Consider the following 24358-nt stretch of genomic DNA (forward strand, 5'->3'; position numbering starts at 1 on the left):
ATAAAATTTGATGAAACCAACATTTAAATTTGGGATTTTTGTGTTAATTTTGTTTTGATGGGGTTTTTGTGTTACTTTTGTTTTGATGGGTTTTTGTGGAAGGATTGTGACACCTTTGGGGTAATAACTCGCGGAGACGCGGACCTTTAAGAAAAAGTTCTTAAAAGGGAACCGGAGTGACAAAGGATCTTATCAATGGGCTTAAAATTATTTGGGCTTTTTTTAACTTACTTTGTTTATTAATGTTGCCGCCGCCCGCCGGCATTGTCATATTGATGAAAAATGAGATATTTGTCTCCATTTATTCTAAAATTATTTTATTGATGTTATCGAACATGTCACATTGTTGTTTAAACTTTACCATACACCTCCGGCCATTGTGGTTTTAAGGTAATGTAATTATGCTATTTTTTAGTCGTAAAATTATATCGTTTTATTGATTCAAAAAATAATAGAAAAAGCAGAGGTATTTGTGTTTCAGTACACGTTGGCAAAATATTATTCCTCCATTTTTTTTATATGAACGGAGAATTTTTATTAAGAAAAGAGAATATACAAAAATGAAATTCAACAGAAGAGGAACAGAGAAATGTTATTTTACGGTATAGGTGAATTCGCGGATTTCAAAGTCCAACCGCAAACAAAACGTTAAAAGTATGGATTTGAGAATCTCACCCGTGTTCGGCCCATATATCTTACGGATTAGGTTTTGTCCGCAATTTTACGGACGGATACGGATGAAATCCGCAGTTCCAGATTTTTTACTTCCCCCTAGTTTTATCGCTTCTTTCGCACACAACAAGAAAAGTAGAAATTGACGTTTAGTCCCAAAGTTGTTGGGCTTTGGATGCATTAGTCCTCCCGTCTCAAGCCCGGTACAGATTAGTCCAAAAAAACCCCGCATGCTACAGTTTAGTCCAAAGTTGGACGAGTTAGTCCAAATTCAAGTCTGAGTCCCAAGTCTGCGAGTTTTCGATATACCATAATTAGCCTTGAAGCGATTCCGTATATATAAGGCGTGTTTTGAAATCGATTTTTTTGGATCTCAAATTCAAAACAGGTAGCAGGTCAGAGATTAAAAAGTTTCGGAGAGGCGATTTAACAGTTTCGGAGAGGATTTGATCGTTTCTTCATCATATTTCAACTCAGGTTACATTCGAAAGTGTTCTGAAATCGGAAATTCACGATAGATTGAGAGATAGATCTTTCAAGGTTTGAATTCGGAGGTGATTTAACAGATTCATAGAGGTTAGGTTTGATTTGATTGTTAATGGAGCATAATTCAACCTCAGGTTAGTTTTTTTTGGTTGTATTTCATCTGTTACATCTAATTTTCAGGTTTTGTTTCTGATTTCTGAGTTTATGAGTTGATGATATCAATTCGTATGATCTTCAGTTGATATTTTGTTATATGCTAGCTTTGATTCTCGCGATGATGATGATTTACTGTTAATACTAGATCATTTCGAGTTTTGTTTACTGTTGTTTGATGATGTTTTTTTAGTTTTATGATGCATGATATGAAATTGAACTGATACTAGATCCTAGGCTTCTGATTTATTCAATTATGTGTTCCAGTAAGATTTTGGAGCTTAATTGATGGAGTATTTTTATCTAGGTTTACTGGTACTTGATGTTTTTGGCTTCGGTTAAATGTGTACTTTCCTGTACACCGTTTACTTTTAGGTTATACGAAATTGTTGTTTGAAGCTTCAAATGTTTATTATCATTTATTTTATAATATGTAGGGGTATCAAACAAGTCTAAGAAGTTTATTAATGTTGTTTTGAATCATGGTGAGCATTCTGCTGTTTTTCGTGTTAATACTAAAATAACCGTAGAATAATTGAAGCATTTTGCATGTAAGCACTGGAGGTCTTTGTCTCCTGGGAGTATATGTTTCAGCTATATGGACAATGGTCAAGTAGTTTTTGTGACAGGTGATATACAACTGCAAAGCTTAGTTGGTTTCATGGTTCTTATTGGTAATGAAGATGTCTATTTGCATGTGGATATGATTCGGAATAATACTTCTCGTTTTAAGTCTGGTTGTAGAAGTAGTTCTGGTTCTAAGTCTGGTTGTAGTAGTAGTTCTGGTTCTCGTTCTTGTGTAACTGAAAGTTCTAAGATGGTAAGAGTGTTAGATCATGATGCAGACAAGGGGAAGCCTCTCATTATTGAAGAATGGGTTTATGTTTTTGATAAGATTAGTAGAGAATTTACGGGTGGTGTTAAAGTTGTTAGGATTGATCTTGATAAGTACAAGATGGCTACTGGTTTCAAGATTGTTATTCTTAAAAATGACAAGACTCGTTTTGCTGCAAAGTGCGAAGAAGATGGTTGTGGTTGGAGGATTCACTTTGGGCCTGTAAATGGTGATATTTCTCGGTTCGTGCTGAAAGACTCTAATGTTCACAGGTTAGTGTTTCATACTAGTCCACATTACTTATCTTTAGGCTTTTTGTGTGTATGTCCATAATGGTGGACATAGTTGTGCATCTTATATATGTATGTTTGTTTTAGGTGTACATTGTGGTGCACGGTACTTGTTGTACTCTTAAATTACATATTCTTGCTTGGTTTGTGTGTATGTTCATTGTGTTGGTTTTGAAATCTTATTAGGTGTACAACATGGTGCACATTACTTATTCCGTTTTTTTTTTTTAGTTGTGGTGTTGGTTTGAGGTTGAAGAGTCCTGCAGTGACAACCAAGTTAGTCAAGCATTTGATCGCTGACAATATACAGGGTGATCCTAGCTTAAAACCCAATCAGATCATGTCACTTTTTAAGAAAACTAATGAGTCCAATATTAAGTATCACCATGCATGTAAAGGGAAAGAAGCAGTATTTGAAGAACAACATGGCGATGACGAGAAGTAGTATAGCGATTTAACTTGGCATGTCAAAGCAATTGAAGAAACTAATCCCGATAGGTATGTGAAGTTTGAAGTTGAGGATGAAACCAGTAGATTTCAGAGGATATTCATTTGTTTCGGTGCTTGCAAGCATAGCTATAGGTATCTCAGGACCATGATTTATTTGGATGCTACTTTACTTACTGGTAGATACAGGGGTACTTTGATGGCTGCAACATGCGTCAATGGAAACAATGGTTTTTACCCATTTGCTTTTGATATTGTTTCTTATGAAAACAAAGATAATTGGTTTTGGTTTCTGGAGAATATTCAACAAGTTGTCGATGGTCGTCAGATTGTTTTCCTTAGTGATTGTCACGAAGGACTTTTGCAGGGCATTCCAAAATATTTTCCTAATTCATATCACAGCTATTTCTTTTACCACATCAAGTGCAATCTCCCCATCGGATCAGATGATGCGAATTCGAAGCCCGTTCTTGATTTGTTTTACAAAGTTGCCTACTCTTACACACCAGCGAACTTTGAAGAAGCTTTGCGGGGCATGCATGCAATTGGATGTGGACATGTTGCTAACTGTATCAGGACTATTACAAAGGATAAATGGGCAAATGCATTTTTCCCTATATGCAGATATCGTGCTCACTCTTCAACTCTTGCCGAGTCCTTCAACAACTGGGTTCTTCCTTTCAAAAATTTGCCTGCTTTTGCTCTTCTCGATGCGATACGGTGAGTTTTATGTTTAGTGTTTTATTCATTTTATTTATTTTTAATGTGTACATATTTCCTTTTGTACAAATGTAAGTCTGTCTACATTGATTTGCTTTTGCATACATGGATTTGCTTGATCTGTAGATACTTTGTACACATGTTGTACACGTCGATTTCCTTTATCTGTGATTCTGCAACTGTGTGTACATTGTTGTACACATCAATTTCCTTAATGTGTATATTGTTGTACACATGTTTTATCTGTATTCCTTCTAGATCATGTTTTTGATTTTATGTTTTGTGTTTTTATTATGTTAGTTTGAAGGTTATGAATATTATGTCCGAGAGAAGGATAGAAGGTCTTGAAATTTTCAACACTAGGCTCACTCCTGAATATGAGGCTTTACTAAAGAAAAACATCGACATTGGTCGTACTTGGAATGTTGTTCGGTCCATGGAAATATTGTATGAAGTCAGGTCTCCTCTGACTCATTCTGTAGATCTATTGCAGAAAACTTGTACATGTCACAGGTGGCGAGTTAATAGTTTTCCTTGTGCCCATGCTTGTGCTGCCATTCAAGCTACGAGAAAAGACATCTATTCATTTGTTGAGCCATACTTCACCACTGAATGGTACAACAGGACATACCAGGAGATCATCTTTCCAATCCCCAATTATGACAAGCCGAAGTCTTATGATCCCAGTGATAGGGTTATTGTTCCTATTCTTGTTCCTCCTCCTGGTAGACGAAGAACACATCGTATGAAGAGTGCTTGGGAGAATCAAAAGAGGCCTATGATGTGCACAAAGTGCTTCACCCTTGGTCACCACAACAGAGCTACCTGCCCCATGATTTGATTCTTTTTTCTATGTTTCATTTTTTCAAAAGATTCTATGTGTTTGGCCTTTACTTTTGGTAATGTCTTTTCAATTTTCTTTGGCGTGGATAATTAGTGCCAGGACATGTGTACCATTATGTACACCTTCCTGTGAAGTTCAGTTTTTCTTACCTGTCTTTTTACATGTGTACAACTACACCTTGGTGTACAATGGATGCTACTAGTCTATTTTGTTTAGTAATATTCTATGTTTTCAGATCTGTATAATTAGTAATTACTTTTGCTATGTTCAATTTTTATGTTTTCAGTTCTGCATGATATAAAAATTTTAGTAATATTTTTGTGTCTTCAATTTTTATACTTTTGATAAAGTATGAAAATCTGTCAGTATATGTCTACCTTTATGTACCTTATGAACATTTTCTTCTTTGTCAGTAACTGTGCACAATCAAGTACACCTTAAGATTTCAAAACCCGTAATATACACTTCAATGGTAGTGATAAGTCATAAACTTGTAACATCAATAACATCAATATTGAAACTAATAAAAATATTAATTCAATGTCTTGATAAGTCAAAAACAAGGTGATAAAAACTGAAATTTGAAAAGTTGTATGGAAAGATAGAAAATGTTTAGAAGCAATTCAGAAAGTGATCTTGTATAATGAATCTTAAAATAAACTCTTCTTCCTCCTCAATGGTTGAATTTCCTTACTCAGGCGCCACTGCTTGTGCTCTTCATCTTTTGCTATGTCCCACACCTTTTCATACGTTCCGACTTTTTTCAGCATCTTGGCCACCAACGTTGCTCTCATTCCGTGACGAATGTTTTCGACCCTCTGCTGATCTCTTTCGATACTCTTTCTCTTCTTCATACTTCGTTTGATAAAGTAGCAAGTGTATAGGAGGCAGTCTGGATTGATACCTTGAGAAGGACACTGCATGATTTTTATTTCGTGCGGTTCTATAGGTGCATCACCCTTTAAGGCTCTCTTCTTGTTGAGTTCCAATTGCACCACATTTTCCATTTGATGTGCATCATTTTTGTAGTCCCCATTTGAGTGCAACGAGTTGTACCACTTCCACTCTTCAGCTTCAAAATCAAATTTCAGAAGCGACTAGTGAAGTCCTACTGCCATTTTTTCTATAGAGTGATTGACGGGGATTACAAGAACTTCCAGATTTTCAGGCATGTCCCGTATGAAATCAACCACAAGTGTTTGTACAGTGGTCATGATATTGTTCTTCACATAGTACTGCAATCAATAATTTGTTGGAAAATTATTAGGTGCACCTAAATCAGACAAACAAACAACAGAGCATGCACCTAAATAATTTGTTGCATGCCAGTATTATAGTATTATAATATGACACCTAAAGAAACATTTTAGACCTGGAAATAGATGTATCCATGACGTATGATACAGGTGTACATACTTGTACACACCTAAAGAAATCTGCAAACAAACAACAGAGCATGTGTACAACTATGTACACACCTAAATGACCTATATATATATATATATGAGATTCTAGAGTTGTTTTTGAGAAAATTACACATGCAGTAGGACTCATTATTTCACATCTCATGTACTTTTGATTATATGGATGACGAAAGCTATCTCTGAGAATTGCTCTGCAACGTCGATGAACATAGAACTACAGTACCTCTTGGTCCAGATACTTGTTGAACATCAATTCGCGAAGTACTTTTCCCACAACCAGAATATCTTCCCTGACTGTTGGATCTTCGAGTCTTGTTAGTTCCCAAGCTACAGTGCTGCAGAATCATAAAGGAAATGTTAACATAATCGAAGAATTTCTGTATCCTTTTTTTGTCCTGTCTTGGTTCCATGGCTTGGTATAGTTCTGATTGACGAATATCTGGCAGTGGGAGAGCAGGATGATACTCATTTTAATTTCTCATTTTTGGTGCAAGATAGCCTGGTTCTGGTCCCTCTTTGACCCCCTTGCCTTTTTGATCCACTTTCATCCTAACTTGTCTGTTTTTACCCTTGGCAGTGAAGTCAGGAGGAAGTTTTTTTCTTTGCAGCTCTCTTTGGTGGTGTCTTGGAAAACTTGCCAGCCGCTTGTGTCCTCAACATCTCTGCTGGTGGTGTCTTCTTCTATTCTACTTCTTGACTGCTAAAAAATGCATCTCCATGTTGTTGGATGAACTGCAATGCTTCAGAAACGATCCTTTCTCGTACATCATCATCGGATAATGATCTTTGCGACGACTCGTCTTTTGGATCTTCTTGGCTCAACAATTGAAAGCTTGGACATTCATGGATCACGGTTGCCATCTTTTCCTTCACGTCAGATGGTGCCGTTCTATAACAACCTTTTTCAAGCTTTATGAAAACACTTTCAGACAAGTTGTCTAGAAGTTCCTCAATTGATGTATAAGGATCAATCTGTTGATCTTCTCCCTGAGTGAGTAAAAGCAACTCTTCTTCAACCGACAACATGCCTTTAGGGTCTAGCTGAGATATGGCTTCAGCTGCGATGATCGTAGCTTCATCAATTCCAGCTGTTTGAGTGGCATCCTGGTCTTCTTGATATGCAGCTGTCTCTGGCAGAGAAGTGCTGAAAAAAATGCATTTTTTGTTAGGTTCTACAAAATTGTACATCTTTGTACACACACACACAGACGAAATCACTAAGGTGTACGTCTTAGTACACATATATAGAAATTGAAAAGAAATCCGAGATGAGATCATTTCATACCTAGGATTCTTAGCAGTTCTACACTCAACACCTTTCCTTGTTCCATCCTTGCCATCCTTCTCTTCATTTGTCTTTGACAGAGGAGTGCTAAAAGATTCAAGTTTAGAGAAAAGGTATGAGTTTTAGCATACTGGTGTACAACTATCTACACATATAAAAATAAATGACTGCCACATTTAATAAGAGTGATTTTATACCTTTGATTTTCAGATTGGCCACCCTCGTCATCATCACATTTGCCACCCTCTTTGTCAGTGTAATCACCATGCATATCACCACCTTTGCCACCACCTTGCTCATCATCATCATGCATATCACCACCTTTGCCGCCACCATCCTGCTCCTCATCACCACCTTTACCACCACCATCCTCCTCATCCTCATCACCCTCCTCCTCCTGCTCCTTATCACTTTCATCCACATCACCATCTTTGCCACTTCTATTACCTTTGTCACCTTCCTCATTATCATCATCATTGTCATCCACATCACCTTAGCCACTTTTCTCACCTTTCTCACCTTCCTCCTCCTCCTACTCATCATCATCACGTTCATCCTCAGTTTTTAATTCTTTGTTAAATGAAATGATTTCTTGCAAGGAGTCAACAACTAAATAAACAACATCCTTATCATTTTGCACATTCTTCAGATTAACTGCATAAATTTTCTTGCTTTTTTCTTCAATGAATCTAACAAGCTTTTGATGTTTAACCTGCAAGTCAGAAAGCTCTTCCAATGCTTCATCTCTTTACTGTAGTGCTTTGTACAGCTTTTCTTTCAGTACATCTCTGCTACTTTCTTGCCTATTCTTTATGTACTCTTCCATAATCTGTTGATGTTCATCACTCCAATCTTTTACCCATCCGGGGTGCATCATAAAACATGCCAAAGTATCAATACGGATAACATGTGTACATCTTTTTACACCCGTGTTACAGGTGTATATTGTTGTACACATGACAAAATTTTGTCACCATTTTGTAAACCTTATCAAGGTGTATATCTATTGTACACATCTAGGAAGAAATCACTATCATAAGAAATTTATTGAGTTACCTTTTTCATAGCTTCACCAATGTCTTTCTCTATTGTATTGCTGATGTCACTTATCACCCACCTTAGAAACCTTGGGAAACCTTATTCATTGCTTGGCGTCATGTTGTTGTTGTGTTCAACAAACCAATACTGCATTGACAAACAGGTAAAAGAGTTGGAAAATGTTAGGACCCAACAAATACAGTGAACCAAAGCATGTAAATTGGTACAACTTAAAACTGGTGTAAAACAATGTACACATGTAAACTCACCAACAAGTATACCATACAACCATTAACTCTAAGTGGTGTGGAAACATTTTTCCTAATGCTATCCATCAGATATTTATGTATATGAACTGGCCAGTTGTTTTTTTTCATTCTTTCCAATGATTCAAAGTAGGGAGAAAATTGGCTCTTGGTAATCCCGCTTCCATTTGTTGTGGTAAAGAAAACAGTGATGCACAGGTACATCGCAAACAACACTACCAAGTCCTCAGCATTTCTCTCAATCTCCATATCCAGCTTTGGATTTAACTTCATTATACGCAATATTTCATTCTTCACATCTGGTTTCCCCAACTTAGATTGATCCTTCAGTTTCAATCGGTTTATTAGTGAACCGTATCTCTGCTCAGCTCTAGTTTTGGTACATTCTCCTTCCACAGGTTCTGATGCCACCATTTTTAATTCAAAAATTAAGAACAAATCTTCTGGCATACTTTCTACTTCCACAAAATTTTTCTCCTCGGCAGTATTGAAAACGAAGACAGTATTCCCTGAATTATCATGGCGGAACTGGTTCACAATCTTCAAGATTGATTCTGGACTCTTGAACCACAGATCTCTTTTCTTCTCCTTTTTTTTCTGAGTTTTCCTCCTCTTTCTTTTCAGCTTTCTTGTGAACAAAGACATCTAATATAGGCCAAAAAGGGCTCTCCTTTTGCTTCTCTAACTGAAATTCAGTGAACCAGTGGTAGGCGAATATAGATGTGTAAATAAGATGAATAAATGGATGCCTACAGTGATACCGCAAGTGCACGGTGTTGTTGCAGTGAGTGCACAAGTACGGGTCGAATCCACAGGGACTAGGTGTGTGTGATTGAAGCTCTCTATGTTCCTAAGCTAATTCTCTAACAGTAACAGTGGTGCAAAACAGCAATGTAGCTAAACATGACAGTGAGTAAAAGAGTAATACAGTGACAAAGACAGTGAGTAAAAGAAGTGAAGAACAATATGAAGTTACTAAGGCAGACAATGAGCTAAGTGTAAGAAAGAATGTAGATTAAAAGTTCACTAGGGCAGTTGAATCTACCTCCTATCCTACACTAAGTGGATTCAGTCTCAATAATGTTCTTGTCCCTTGTATAGATAACGGAAAACTTCTAGGCTCTGCCGATTATCTAGATGGCAGTAAAGATTCTAGTCTGCTGCACATCAAAGGGTGGTTACATGAGAAAGATTTAGTGTCACTAATATGATTCCTAACCCTAGTATTAGCTGCCCTCTCACAAAACAAACTAACCACAGATCAATCATTTAGATAGTTAAATAATCCTGTTATTCACAACATTATAGCACAACAAGAACAATACTAAAACATAAATCAAAATTAGCAGTAGGTTATTGGTTTCATCTCAACCCTAGCAATGAACTCAGAACATAATTAACATTAAAATGGAACTAAACATGAAATTGCAAATAAACTGAACATAAAATATCATTAACAGAACAAGGAATTGAAAATAAACAAAACAGGAAATAAACAAAACAGAAACATGAACAAAATAGAATTCAAAACAGAACAGTAACTTAACAATATATCAAAACATGAACAACACAACATAGTTGAGGAACTGGCTAGTCCAGTCCTCTGAAGGGTGAAGCTGGCTAACCCAGACATAATTTAAACATACTACATCGTTTCCCTTTTATAGCTTACAACAAAATCCCTAATTTCACAAAACCCTAAATTTGCAAACCCTATCTTTTGGGGAAAATCAAATTCGACATACCCATGTGTAAATTGGCTTCGACCCATGCTTCTTGATGTCCCTCTGATGCTCTTCCTGCTCCAATTGATGTACTGCAACCCTAGCTCGAGTTGTTTCATCAACTCCACACCTAGGTCAGAGAGATGTGGGTTTGAAAAAGCAACTAGGCTAGAGGGTTGGGGAAAGTGATGGTGATTGAGGTGGTGTCGGGGTATGGAGATGGTAGTGAGGCAGAGGGTGGCAGTGGACATGGAAGAGAGGCAGGAGCAGAGCTCGACTGCAACTGTCGGGGGAAGAAGAAGGTTTTTGGGAAAAAAAGATTTGGGGAAGAAGAACTTGTTTGGGTGAAGTCGATGGTTTTGGATGCTAGGGTGTGAGGGGGTGTATCAAACTTTGATGCACAAGTAAAGAGCGTTGGGATCCCAATAGATGGAATCGAACGGCTACGAGGAGAGGTATGTAGCGACCGTTGGATATGAGATACAACAAAACTGACGGCTCTATGGAGTTAGGTACTATGGTGTTTGACAGGAGCTTCGGATTTTGATGCACAATGATGAGGCGGTCGTTGGATGATGAGATGGATCCAATCTGACGGCTCTCATGGAAATGGGTATGGATAATGGAAATGGATTTGGGTAAGGGTTTTGGGCCTTGGGTATGCCAAGCCCATATCTTCTTTAAGAACAATTCTTCCTCTTCAAGCCCACTTCTCGTTGATCCGGCTCTTGCAAACATCATTCTTCGCTTCCTCCTAGCGAGAGTCTTTGCCGTTCCTTTGCTCTTTTCGCTCCGTGAGTTAACCAGGCTTTATTTAGTACCTAAAAATGCAAAATTAATTAAGAAAAGTATTTATTCTTGAAAACAACGAAAACAGAATATGGGATAAAATGTAGAATTAATGCACAAAAGATGAGTTAAATGCCAAGAAAAATATATAGAAATATGCACTTTTTAGCACTCATCAAATACCCCCAAACCTGAATTTTACTTGTCCTCAAGTAAAACAAAACTAAGGAAATCCTACCTATACCACTGTCGCTGGTCTCTCGAATGCATTTAGCGTATGCACTAAGCCTTTTAAACCACTAAGTGTCCCTAGTGGACGAGTGAAGTCTCGTGAAGGTTTGCTTAGAACGTACCTACAAAGTTCTAGGTCAAAATATAAGCTCAGATTCCATCAAATGTGACATGTGCAAGTCAGTTTAAGCTCACAGCAAAATGGAGATGTCAATCTAGCTATCAAGGCACAATCCTAGCACTGATAACAAATAAAGACATGTGATAAGAGTGTAAAGTGTATCTACACATGTGTAAAGAAAGATCGGATGTTATGACTACTAATCACCAAGAGATAGTTTCTCAGGCTAAGAACCAAGGTCGAAATCTAGCTAGCTGTCCGGACTTTACGAGAATTGTGAATGAGTTGGAGGTATTTCACAATTACTCGCGTTGTACATCAATGGCATACACCCTTCCTTGCTTATTACAATAAAACACAAAAGATGACTCTTTACATGACTCTTATTTACATTGACTACTCTCTTTTTGGAACAAGAGAGATGGAATTGATAAATACTTGATTGATTTTTTCATTTTTTTTTTTTTTCATTTTTTTTTTTTTTTTTTTGATAAGGAAACACTTTTGATACATATACAAAAGGAAACAAAAAATTACATGACATTTGCAAGAGGTAGCCCTTTTTGATGCACCCAGTTAAATTCGATGGTTGTCTTTCTTAATGTAACCTCCACCTTCTATCCCAACCAACCAAAGAACAAGCTAGTCAAGTTTCGTTCAGTATTCTAAAGTGATTGGCAACTAAAACTTTGATAGAACACCTCAAGGATGAGGCTATACATGTATTGGTAGATCGTGCGCGTGCAAATTTCTTATCACTATGTGAATTGTGCTAGAATCAGGGTGCCTAAATATCTAGACTAAGACTCCTAATAATTACATATTTGCACAAGAGTCAACATTTCAAGGTAAATGAGCTCCATTTTTATGTTTTTTTTCAATTTAATTTTTTTTTCATTTTGTTTTTTTTTTTTTTTCATTTTTTCAAAAAGAAGGAGTTCTTGTTTTCAATTATGGCATATTATCAAAGTATCTACTTTTCACCCCCAAACCTAAACTAAACATTGTCCTCAATGTTTCAAAATATGAACAAAATTATAATACAACATATGAAGAGGATCATGTTGAGTAGAGAAAAAGGAAAGAGAATACCCGATTTCGGCGAAAGCAATATTAGAACTCCGTTATTCAAGGCAAGAATCCAACATATGTCAGCCGAGATCATATTGGATTAGCAAAATATATACAAAAGGAACAAAAGGGTTTTAAGAAATTTTATCTACTGGATTATATACAAAAAATTCACCATACACTAACAATCTAAAGAGTTGAGGATCAACCCAAAAGACAAAGTGTAGAGGTTTCAACAGCTTCACACAAATATAACAGGAAATAAACGCAAGTGAAACTGTGAAACAAAATGAGCTACCCCCAAACCTGGATTTTTCAACGGATAAAATTTTGGAAACAAAATCTCGCAGTTTTGGGGGTTCATCATGTACAAGGTCTAACTCAAAGTGAACTGTGCTAGGGACGGGCAAACATGCTAATTCCAACTGTGGCTCCTCAAAGATATTATACTTAGATGCAAAATAGTCCAAAGGACTTGGGAAGCACACAGTTCCAAACCTAGATTAGGGACTCTCAGAAAAGTCGGTTTGACAATATGGGTACAAACCAAATCTAGGTTGGGTGGAAGGCCATCAGATTGTGACTTATGTAGGACGATAGGCACATCATTACTAATCACATCAACATCTCCTAAGTCTTCTACACGTGTCACAACATGCTCACAATCATCAAACAAATTGGCAAGATCACAATCAGAGTCATCAACATCATCAACAAATTTATTCTCATGCATCGGCAAATCAGGAGAAATATCACAATGTGACCTAGGTAGAGAATCAGACACATCAAATATATTTTCATGCATATTAGCATTAGTGTCTACAGAAGATTCAACTATTCCTATGTCATGCTCATCTTCACAGAATAATTGTACGAATCCCATGTCAATATCAAAATCATATGAATTACAATGAGTATTAGAAAAAACAACATTCATGAAGGTCGAGGGCGAGAAGCCATATGTTATTGAACCAACAGGTTCCACAATATTTTCATGTTCTTCTAACATATCATCATAATCATCATCATGGTAGCATGCATATTGGTCCTCATTAACAGTGGTGGTGTCATTAGTCGATTCATGTTCCTCTAAATTAGGTTCATATTCAACATCATTTACATGAATGGGACTAGACACTTCATTAGGGACAACATACATTTCCTCATGAATTTCCTCCTTTTGTAGGTGAAGCAAAATCTGATCTAAATATGCATGAATTCGTGATGTAGATCTATCAAAGTTTTGCTTACTGAGTCTGAGAGCTTCTGTGGTAGAGTCTAAATTCATGGGAGTACAAAATTCTTCATGTTCAAATTGTGGTGAATGGTACATGTGTGCATGGTCATTAGGGTTTACAAAATATTGATCGCAACCCTCAAAGGATTGATTATGGTCCCAATGACTACCATTCTCACAATTTATGGGCATTTCATACCTTGGATTTTCTCTAGATTGCCTAAAATTATGCAAAATATGACAATTCTCAACAGGGTGGTCTAAACTACCACATGCGGGACATGCATAGATTTCAGGTTGCCTAAGAAAATTAGATGTGACAGATTCCTCATGTGATTGCATTTCTAAAGCTGCGATTCGAGCTTCTAATTGATCGATCAGTGATGATTGTGTGAGTGAGGCACTAGCAAAATGTTCATTTTCACGTTGTGGTGAATGATGCATGTGTGAATAGTTATTAGGGTTCATGTATTGAGGCTCGGGACTTTGAAAATGTCCATAATAATTCCTATAACTATTGACATCATGGTCTATGAGAGGTTCATAACGTGGAGTATGTCCATAAGCAAGTTCTCTAAGGGATTTGTTGTATTCCCCAACTGTAGACCAAGATCCAGACATGATTTGGCTCAAAAGCTAAGTAACTATGTTACAAAGCCCAAAATTTGGTTTTTAATGGGTTTGGATTTTTGGGAAAAATTTGGTTTTTATGGGTAACATTTGGTTTTGTCGGGTTTTGGAAAAAGAAGTTTGGTTTTTAATGGGTTTTAGAAAATTTTTGGTCTTAATGGGAAAAGAAAACACTTTGGTTTATTGGGTTTTGAAAACTTTGGTTTTAGACAAAGTCCATTTGGGAGCTTTTGGTTTTGATGGGAGCAAATTTGGTTTTAAAGAGGAAGAAAAATTTGGTTTTTAATTGGGAGAAAAAATTTTGGTTTTAGTATTGGGAGCAAGCCCACATTGGTGGGAGAAATTGCTTTGCCAAGGGAAGGTGAACTAAGCCCACAATGTGTATGCAAACTGAAGCCCAATGTAGCTTTTGAAATAGCCCAACTGTTGCTTGTTTGGTCTGAGGCCCAGTTGGGCTTTTAAAAGTTCAGTTTTTCTAATTTAAAACTACAGGCCCAAATCAATCTAACACCACAAGCCCACAAGCAATTAAACGAACAGGCCCACAAGAAATTAATCACAAACCCAACAGAAAAATGGAAAAAATTATTACAAGCCCACAAATTAAAAATGGAAGCCCACAGGTTGGGTTCTCTTAATGGGTTTAGGATTACTTGCTTAAGCACAGCCCAGCTGCTCAGTTTGGTTGCAAAATCCCAGTTGGGATTTGGTTCACCTTCTGCAGCTTACAGCCCAGTTGGGCTTTAATGGCTCAGTTTAGCACCAGTCAGCATGGGTTGCAGCAGACTTGGCCTGGCACCAGCAGGAGCACCACAGCAACACAAGTTCTAGCAACAATAGTGCAGCACCAGCTCCACAGCAGCAGGTTTTGGGTCAGGTCACACAGCAACAGGTGCAGAAGTCAGCAGCAGGCAGACAGGGAAAGTAACAGCCTCAGTTCCACCAGTTCACCAGCAACAGCAGAGGCAGTGCAAGCAGCAGCAGCACCAGGTTCAAGGCAGAACCAGCAACAAAGGTGCAAATGGGCTAAGCAGTTCACAGCAGTGCACTAAAGCAACAAGCAAGAAGATGCTCTGATGCTGTGCAAGAACAGCAAGCAAACAAATAGATGAAGATGCAAACAGCAAGAATGCACTGTAAACAGCAAATGATGCAAGTGCAGCTGCAAGCTAAGAGCAACAGCAAGCAAATGAGCAAGGAAAGAAAAACAACATATGCGCCGCAACCGAGTCCCCGGCAACGGCGCCAAAAACTTGGTGGGCGAATATAGATGTGTAAATAAGATGAATAAATGGATGCCTACAGTGATACCGCAAGTTCACGGTGTTGTTGCAGTGAGTGCACAAGTACGGGTCGAATCCACAGGGACTAGGTGTGTGTGATTGAAGCTCTCTATGTTCCTAAGCTAATTCTCTAACAGTAACAGTGGTGCAAAACAACAATGTAGCTAAACAGGACAGTGAGTAAAAGAGTAATACAGTGACAAAGACAGTGAGTAAAAGAAGTGAAGAACAATATGAAGTTACTAAGGCAGACAGTGAGCTAAATGTAAGAAAGAATGTAGATTAAAAGGTCACTAGGGCAGTTGAATCTACCTCCTATCCTACACTAAGTGGATTCAGTCTCAATAATGTTCTTTTCCCTTGTATAGATAACGGAAAACTTCTAGGCTCTGCCGATTATCTAGATGGCAGTAAAGATTCTAGTCTGCTGCACATCAAAGGGTGGTTACATGAGAAAGATTTAGTGTCACTAATATGATTCCTAACCCTAGTATTAGCTTCCCTCTCACAAAACAAACTAACCACAGATCAATCATTTAGATAGTTAAATAATCCTGTTATTCACAACATTATAGCACAACAAGAACAATACTACAACATAAATCAAAATTAGCAGTAGGTTATCGGTTTCATCTCAACCCTAGCAATGAACTCAGAACATAATTAACATTAAAATGGAACTAAACATGAAATTGCAAATAAACTGAACATAAAATATCATTAACAGAACAAGGAATTGAAAATAAACAAAACAGGAAATAAACAAAACAGAAACATGAACAAAACAGAATTCAAAACAGAACAATAACTTAACAATATATCAAAACATGAACAACACAGCATAGTTGAGGAACTGGCTAGTCCAGTCCTCTTAAGGGTGAAGCTGGCTAACCCAGACATAATTTAAACATACTACATCGTTTCCCTTTTATAGCTTACAACAAAATCCCTAATTTCACAAAACCCTAAATTTGCAAACCCTATCTTTTGGGGAAAATCAAATTCGACATACCCATGTGTAAATTGGCTTCGACCCATGCTTCTTGATGTCCCTCTGATGCTCTTCCTGCTCCAATTGATGTACTGCAACCCTAGCTCGAGTTGTTTCATCAACTCCACACCTAGGTCAGAGAGATGTGGGTTTGAAAAAGCAACTAGGCTAGAGGGTTGGGTAAAGTGATGGTGATTGAGGTGGTGTCGAGGTATTGAGATGGTAGTGAGGCAGAGGGTGGCAGTGGACATGGAAGAGAGGCAGGAGCAGAGCTCGACTGCAACTGTCGGGGGAAGAAGAAGGTTTTTGGGAAAAAAAGATTTGGGGAAGAAGAACTTGTTTGGGTGAAGTCGATGGTTTTGGATGCTAGGGTGTGAGGCGGGTGTAGCGAACTTTGATGAACAGCAAGTAAAGAGCGTTGGATGATCCCATATAGATTGAATCGAACGGCTACGATGGGTAGGTATGTAGCGACCGTTGGATTATGAGATACAACAAAACTGACGGCTTCAGATGGAGTTAGGTACTATGGTGTTTGACAGGAGCTTCGGATTTTGATGCACAATGATGAGGCGGTCGTTGGATGATGAGATGGATCCAATCTGACGGCTCTCATGGAAATGGGTATGGAAAATGGAAATGGATTTGGGTAAGGGTTTTGGGCCTTGGGTATGCCAAGCCCATATCTTCTTTAAGAACAATTCTTCCTCTTCAAGCCCACTTCTCGTTGATCCGGCTCTTGCAAACATCATTCTTCGCTTCCTCCTAGCGAGAGTCTTTGCCGTTCCTTTGCTCTTTTCGCTCCGTGAGTTAACCAGGCTTTATTTAGTACCTAAAAATGCAAAATTAATTAAGAAAAGTATTTATTCTTGAAAACAACGAAAACACAGAATATGAGATAAAATGTAGAATTAATGCACAAAAGATGATTTAAATGCCAAGAAAAATATATAGAAATATGTACTTTTTAGCACTCATCAAATACCTCCAAACCTGAATTTTACTTGTCCTCAAGTAAATTAAAACTAAGGAAATCCTACCTATACCACTGTCGCTGGTTTCTCGAATGCATTTAGCGTATGCACTAAGCCTTTTAAACCACTAAGTGTCCCTAGTGGACGAGTTGAAGTCTCGTGAAGGTTTGCTTAGAACGTACCTACAAAGTTCTAGGTCAAAATATAAGCTCAGATTCCATCAAATGTGACATGTGCAAGTCAGTTTAAGCTCACAGCAAAATGGAGATGTCAATCTAGCTATCCAAGGCACAATCCTAGCACTGATAACGAATAAAGACATGTGATAAGAGTGTAAAGTGTATCTACACATGTGTAAAGAAAGATCGGATGTTATGACTACTAATCACCAAGAGATAGTTTCTCAGGCTAAGAACCAAGGTCGAAATCTAGCTAGCTGTCCGGACTTTACGAGAATTGTGAATGAGTTGGAGGTATTTCACAATTACTCGCGTTGTACATCAATGGCATACACCCTTCCTTGCTTATTACAATAAAACACAAAAGATGACTCTTTACATGACTCTTATTTACATTGACTACTCTCTTTTTGGAACAAGAGAGAATGGAATTGATAAATACTTGATTGATTTTTTCATTTTTTTTCATTTTTTTTTTTTTTTTTTATGATAAGGAAACACTTTTGATACATATACAAAAAGAAACAAAAAAATTACATGACATTTTGCAAGAGGTAGCCCTTTTTGATGCACCCAGTTAAATTCGATGGTTGTCTTTCTTAATGTAACCTCCACCTTCTATCCCAACCAACCAAAGAACAAGCTAGTCAAGTTTCGTTCAGTATTCTAAAGTGATTGGCAACTAAAACTTCCGATAGAACACCTCAAGGATGAGGCTATACATGTATTGGTAGATCGTGCGCGTGCAAGTTTCTTATCACTATGTGAATTGTGCTAAAATCAGGGGTGCCTAAATATCTAGACTAAGAATCCTTATAATTACATATTTGCACAAGAGTCAACATTTCAAGGTAAATGAGCTCCATTTTTATGTTTTTTTCAATTTTTTATTTTTTATTATGATTTTTCGTTTTTTTTCATTTTTTTCAAAAAGAAGGAGTTCTTGTTTTCAATTATGGCATATTATCAAAGTATCTACTTTTCACCCCCAAACCTAAACTAAACATTGTCCTCAATGTTTCAAAATATGAACAAAATTATAATACAACATATGAAGAGGATCATGTTGAGTAGAGAAAAAGGAAAGAGAATACCCGATTTCGGCGAAAGCAATATTAGAACTCCGTTATTCAAGGCAAAAATCCAACATATGTCAGCCGAGATCATATTGCATTAGCAAAATATATACAAAAGGAACAAAAAGGTTTTTAAGAAATTTTATCTACTGGATTATATACAAAAATTCACCATACACTAACAATCTAAAGAGTTGAGGATCAACCCAAAAGACAAAGTGTAGAGGTTTCAACAGCTTCACAAAAATATAACAGGAAAGAAACGAAAGTGAAACTGTGAAACAAAATGAGCTACCCCCAAACCTGGATTTTTCAATGGATAAAATTTTTGAAACAAAATCTCGCAGTTTTGGGGGTTCATCATGCACAAGGTCTAACTCAAAGTGAACTTTGCTAGGGACGGGCAAACATGCTAATTCCAACTGTGGTTCCTCAAATGTATTATACTTAGAAGCAAAATAGTCCAAAAGGACTTGGGAAGCACACAGTTCCAAACCTAGATTAGGGACTCTAAGAAAAATCGGTTTGACAATATGGGTACAAACCAAATCTAGGTTGGGTGGAAGGCCATCAGATTGTGACTTATGTAGGACGATAGGCACATCATTACTAATCACATCAACATCTCCTAAGTCTTCTACACGTGTCACAACATGCTCACAATCATCAAACAAATTGGCAAGATCACAATCAGAGTCATCAACATCATCAACAAATTTATTCTCATGCATCGGCAAATCAGGAGAAATATCACAATGTGACCTAGGTAGAGAATCAGACACATCAAATATATTTTCATGCATATTAGCATTAGTGTCTACAGAAGATTCAACTATTCCTATGTCATGCTCATCTTCACAGAATAATTGTACGAATCCCATGTCAATATCAAAATCATATGAATTACAATGAGTATTAGAAAAAACAACATTCATGAAGGTCGAGGGCGAGAAGCCATATGTTATTGAACCAACAGGTTCCACAATATTTTCATGTTCTTCTAACATATCATCATAATCATCATCATGGTAGCATGCATATTGGTCCTTATTAACAGTGGTGGTGTCATTAGTCGATTCATGTTCCTCTAAATTAGGTTCATATTCAACATCATTTACATGAATGGGACTAGACACTTCATTAGGGACAACATACATTTCCTCATGAATTTCCTCCTTTTGTAGGTGAAGCAAAAATATATAGAAATATGTACTTTTTAGCACTCATCAACCAGACTTTGTTACGATCTTTTTTCCTTACGTCTCCATCCTTCTCAAGGTACTTGTTCACAAACTCGTTGGTTGCATTAAAACCTGATCTATAAGTTTTGTTTGTATCTACGAAAATAGACAAATGGGAATAAGAAAGAGAAGCATAACACATGATACTCATACAAAAATGCTGGTGTACAAACTAGTACACTGGTACATAAATATAACAAGAGCAACAATAATTCCCATACAATAATTCCCATACAACATGCCATATATCACTATAACACCATGATGGTGTCAAAACCTGTACACTCCTACAGAAAAATCTTTAAAACAATCACAACATGCCTTGAATCACTGCAATACAATGCTTGTGTACAAATCTGTACAAACAACTGAAATGAAACAACTCCGTAACACATATAACATGCCATGAATCACATATAACATGCTATTAACCATAAAACCACTAACACACTCACATTACAGGACATGTAGGTGTACAAATCTGTACAGACCAGCAACAATTCTCACAAAAATTGGTAAAAAACACACATATCATGACATCAAACACTGCAACAACATAGCGGTGTACAAATATGTACAGACCAGCAACAATTCTCACAAAAATTGGTAAAAAACACACATATCATGACATCAAACACTGCAACAACATAGCGGTGTACAAATCTATACAGACCAGCAACAATTCTCACAAAAATTGCTCAAAAAATAGACAGAAATGAAAATGAAACACTGCAACAACATGGCGGTGTTGAATTGTCACTTTTTTATTTCTCATAAAAATGAAATATGAAACACATGCACAAGAAATCTCATAAAAATTGCTCAAAAACAGACAGAACTGGACTTGAATTGTTATCTTTTTTTCTCTTAACAGATGTTGAAGGCTTTGGAGGATTTGAAGTCTTCTTTGGAGGATTTGAAGTCTTTCATTTCTTCTTAACTGGTGATGAATTTCACAAGATGGTTGATCTCAGGTCGGGTTCAGTTACGAATCCTAACAAAAACCGTGCTAGCACTAGCAACAACAACAATCAGAATATCCTGGAGACAATTCCGACCTCCAACACTGATGGTGGTCACATTACTCCTCCTCACGTCGAAGGTCATCCACTGTCAGGTCGACACCCTGAAGAAGTAAGAGGAAATCCACCACCTACCATTGCTGATCTTATCAAAGAGCAGGAGACCCTCGCAAAGAATCAGACTAACATGGCTGTTGCACAGAAGGAGCTGTATAATTATATTAAAACTCTTACTGACAAGATGTCAGAAAAAACTCAAGAGAAGGGAAAGGAGAAGGAGAAATCCTCAGACGATGATCCTGAAGTAATTCCAATCTATACAGTAGAAGACGACGAAGTCCGCAAAACCGCTGCAGACAACTTATCAGCGAAGGGATCATCGAACTTCATTACTCGCGGGGATCTGGAGCACCTCTTAGAGAACCATGGAAAAGGCAAGACATCGCATGACCGTCGTCATCAACCTCCTTACCCTTCCGCTACGCAGAGAATTCTACTCCCCAAAGGTTACATTTCTCCAACTTTCACCTAGTATGATGGAACTGGAAATGCTCGGGAACATGTCTCTCGTTCTCTCGAAGCCCTGGGAGAACATGAACATAATCATGTTGTTCGTCTCAAGTAATTCTCAAAATCTCTGAAAGGCATGGCATACACCTGGTATAACAACATCACACCAGGGACCATCAACAATTGGGGTGAAATGGTTAACGCATTCTACAGAAAATACTTCTTCGTGTCAGAAAAAGTCACCCTCTATGACCTTGGAAGAATGTTTCAGAGGGTCAGTGAAAATCCCAATGATTATGTGAAAAGGTTCAGAGTCCAAGCCCTGGATTGTCACGACCCAAACGTAACGGAGCAACAATTGGTGGACTTGTGCATCAATGGCATGCTCCCGGTCTACAGGGCCTTGCTGGAGAATCTTCGATTCCAGACTTTCTCAGAACTTCACGAAGCTACGAAGAGGTCGGCAACCACTGCACCCGCTCTTTTGAAAAGAATAGAGTCTACAAAGACTGAGGATTCAAAAGACACTCGAGGAAGCAGACGTTTGATCAACAAGCAGTACAACTTGCAACCTTCAACAAATGCTGTCACAGAAGGGAGTAAGCGAAAAGCAGAACCACAACACAAGCAGACTTCCTCCACCCCTTCAAAGGCACACAAGAAGGAGAATTCGAAAGTCCCTCTTCAGCATACGGAAGATCCAGAGGCACCTGATTTTCCCTGTTCAATGAAAGAAGTTAATGAACTACTCGATGCCTAGATCCAAGATGGCGCAATCAAATTTCCTTATGTCAAGAAGGAACCAACTGAAGAAGCCATGAAAAATCCTCGGTATTGCCGCTTCCATAGAAACGTCAGCCATCCCACAAGTGATTGCAAAATTTTGAAGCGCATATTCAAAGAAAAGGTCGAATCAGGAGAACTCAACCTGGGGACTGAGGGAGTACAAAAGAAACCCCTCCCAGTCAGAACTTTTAACATCTCTGAACCTCCTGTCAAGGAAGCGGTCCAATCTCTGATCGAACATGTCTGCGAGTTGTTGTATCTTTCGAAAGCTCAAAGGAAAGACATGTTTGCTGCACTGAACCACATCGTGTCCGGAAAACGTCTGCTGATCCAAGAGACCACCACTGAACCTTCAGCCACCGACAAAGAAATATATGACCGGGGACTGCTCACCACAGTGCACATTAAAGGAAATGAGGTCAAGAGGGCGTTCGTCGATGTTGGTACCTCTTTCAACATCATCCCTTTGAAAACTCTCAAAGCTGCTGGTATTACTCGACAGGAAGCCACCCACGCCCCCATAGCAATCAGGAACCACGAAGGAATCTCCAGAGACGCATACGGCTTCATCACTCTCAAAGTTACGGAAATATTGATCTGCACTTAGACCAAGTTTTTCATAATCCAGGAAGACCCTGGATACGACATGGTCCTTGGAAGAACTTGGATTCATGATGGAAGGATAACGATGCCTTCAACACATCCTGTAATCAACAAGGATTCCGAGTCAGAAGACGAAGCAGAGGAAGCACCACCGTTTGAACATCTGGAAGAAGTAAAAGCTTTGATGGGACTTACGCAGGAACTTGAAGATAATCCGCACACCTTTGTCAGAAGGTTTCGATCTCAGGCAAGTCTTATTCCTCCTCATGCTCCAATATTACCAATATTCATATATGCTACTATGGTCCAGGGACTTCTCCCCATGAACAATTTAGCAGTCATCAAAATCTACGAGCGGGTGAATTCAACGTAGCAATATTACACCCAATGGTTGGGTTCAAAAATTCTTCAAATCGGTCACTCCATCGAGAGGTTTATTGTTGAAGACCTGGCTAAGTATGATCAACACTATGCTGGATACTCTCTTCCGCACGAGTGTCCATATGTGCCACAATCGCGGAATTCCGTCAAACAGGGAATTCTGAATCAGCGGAAGATATTCAAGGCACGATCGACGAAGCCTAACAAGTTTCATGAAGGGGACCTGGTTCTCAAAGCAGTTCAGCGCGGTATTCATTCTACAAGGAACTCCAATTGGGAAGGAACATTCATGGTCGCTAAGTCCGTGGCCGGAGGATACTACAAATTGATAAACACAGATGGCAGAACCCTACCAGAAATTCACGAAAATTGGCTCAAGGCGTTTATCTGAAATTGTTGGACATTTAAGGTATTGGGCATTCGAAGCATTCATGGCGTTTGGATTTAACATTTAGGATTTTATTTCATTTGTATTTCAATTCCTCCAAAACATTTGCAATACTTGCAATCAGTATTTGAATTCAGCAATTTATCAAATTCAGTTCATATTTCGTAAAAGAAAATCTCTATCAAATCTACAAGAAAATCCTTAACCATCAGTCAATCCAAAACCATCTAAATATCAAAACCCAAGTATAAACCTCACATCTCTCAGAAGTTCAGAAGTTCAAGAGATCAGCAAGAAAAAGCTTTCGCTCATCAGCACCCTTCAAGATTTGCAAAGCCGCCCTCTCCTTGTTCAAATCCTAGGTCAGCTTGGCAATCTTGTCCTCATTCTCCTTCACAACATAATTGGGAAAGGGTATGTTCTTCTCACATGAATCCTTGATAACGTTTATTTGCTTACGAAGCCATTTCACGTTGAGGCCAAGTCTTTCTGAATTCTCCAAGTTAAACTCCCAATCAAAGAGTATATCTGGAGTCACGGTATTCCTTGGTCTCGTATGCATATCACTCACGACATGCAAGATAACGCCTACTTGCATGTTTAAAGCATAAGCACGCCCAGGGTTCCTGTCAACGATCATGTGGCCAAACTTCTTCCATAT

The 24358-nt window shown here is 38.0% G+C and overlaps 1 protein-coding gene across 1 annotated transcript; it reads left to right on the forward strand.

Annotated features, from left to right (window-relative positions):
- Positions 1-3031: 3031 nt before the first annotated feature.
- Positions 3032-4743, forward strand: LOC113325212. Its single transcript, XM_026573422.1, has 3 exons — positions 3032-3603; positions 3904-4386; positions 4734-4743. Exons 1-3 carry the CDS (start codon positions 3032-3034, stop codon positions 4741-4743), a joined length of 1065 nt encoding a protein of 354 aa, XP_026429207.1.
- The last annotated feature ends 19615 nt before the right edge of the window (positions 4744-24358 follow it).

The sequence above is a fragment of the Papaver somniferum genome, chromosome 11, assembly GCF_003573695.1.
Source record: "Papaver somniferum cultivar HN1 chromosome 11, ASM357369v1, whole genome shotgun sequence".
Classification (NCBI taxonomy): Eukaryota; Viridiplantae; Streptophyta; class Magnoliopsida; order Ranunculales; family Papaveraceae; genus Papaver; species Papaver somniferum.

Coding starts and splice junctions, on each gene's coding strand:
- LOC113325212 (XM_026573422.1), top strand. CDS start 3,032: ATGATTTATTTGGATGCTACTTTACTTACTGGTAGATACAGGGGTACT. Junction 3,604..3,903: donor GCTCTTCTCGATGCGATACG/GTGAGTTTTATG, acceptor TTATTATGTTAG/TTTGAAGGTTATGAATATTA.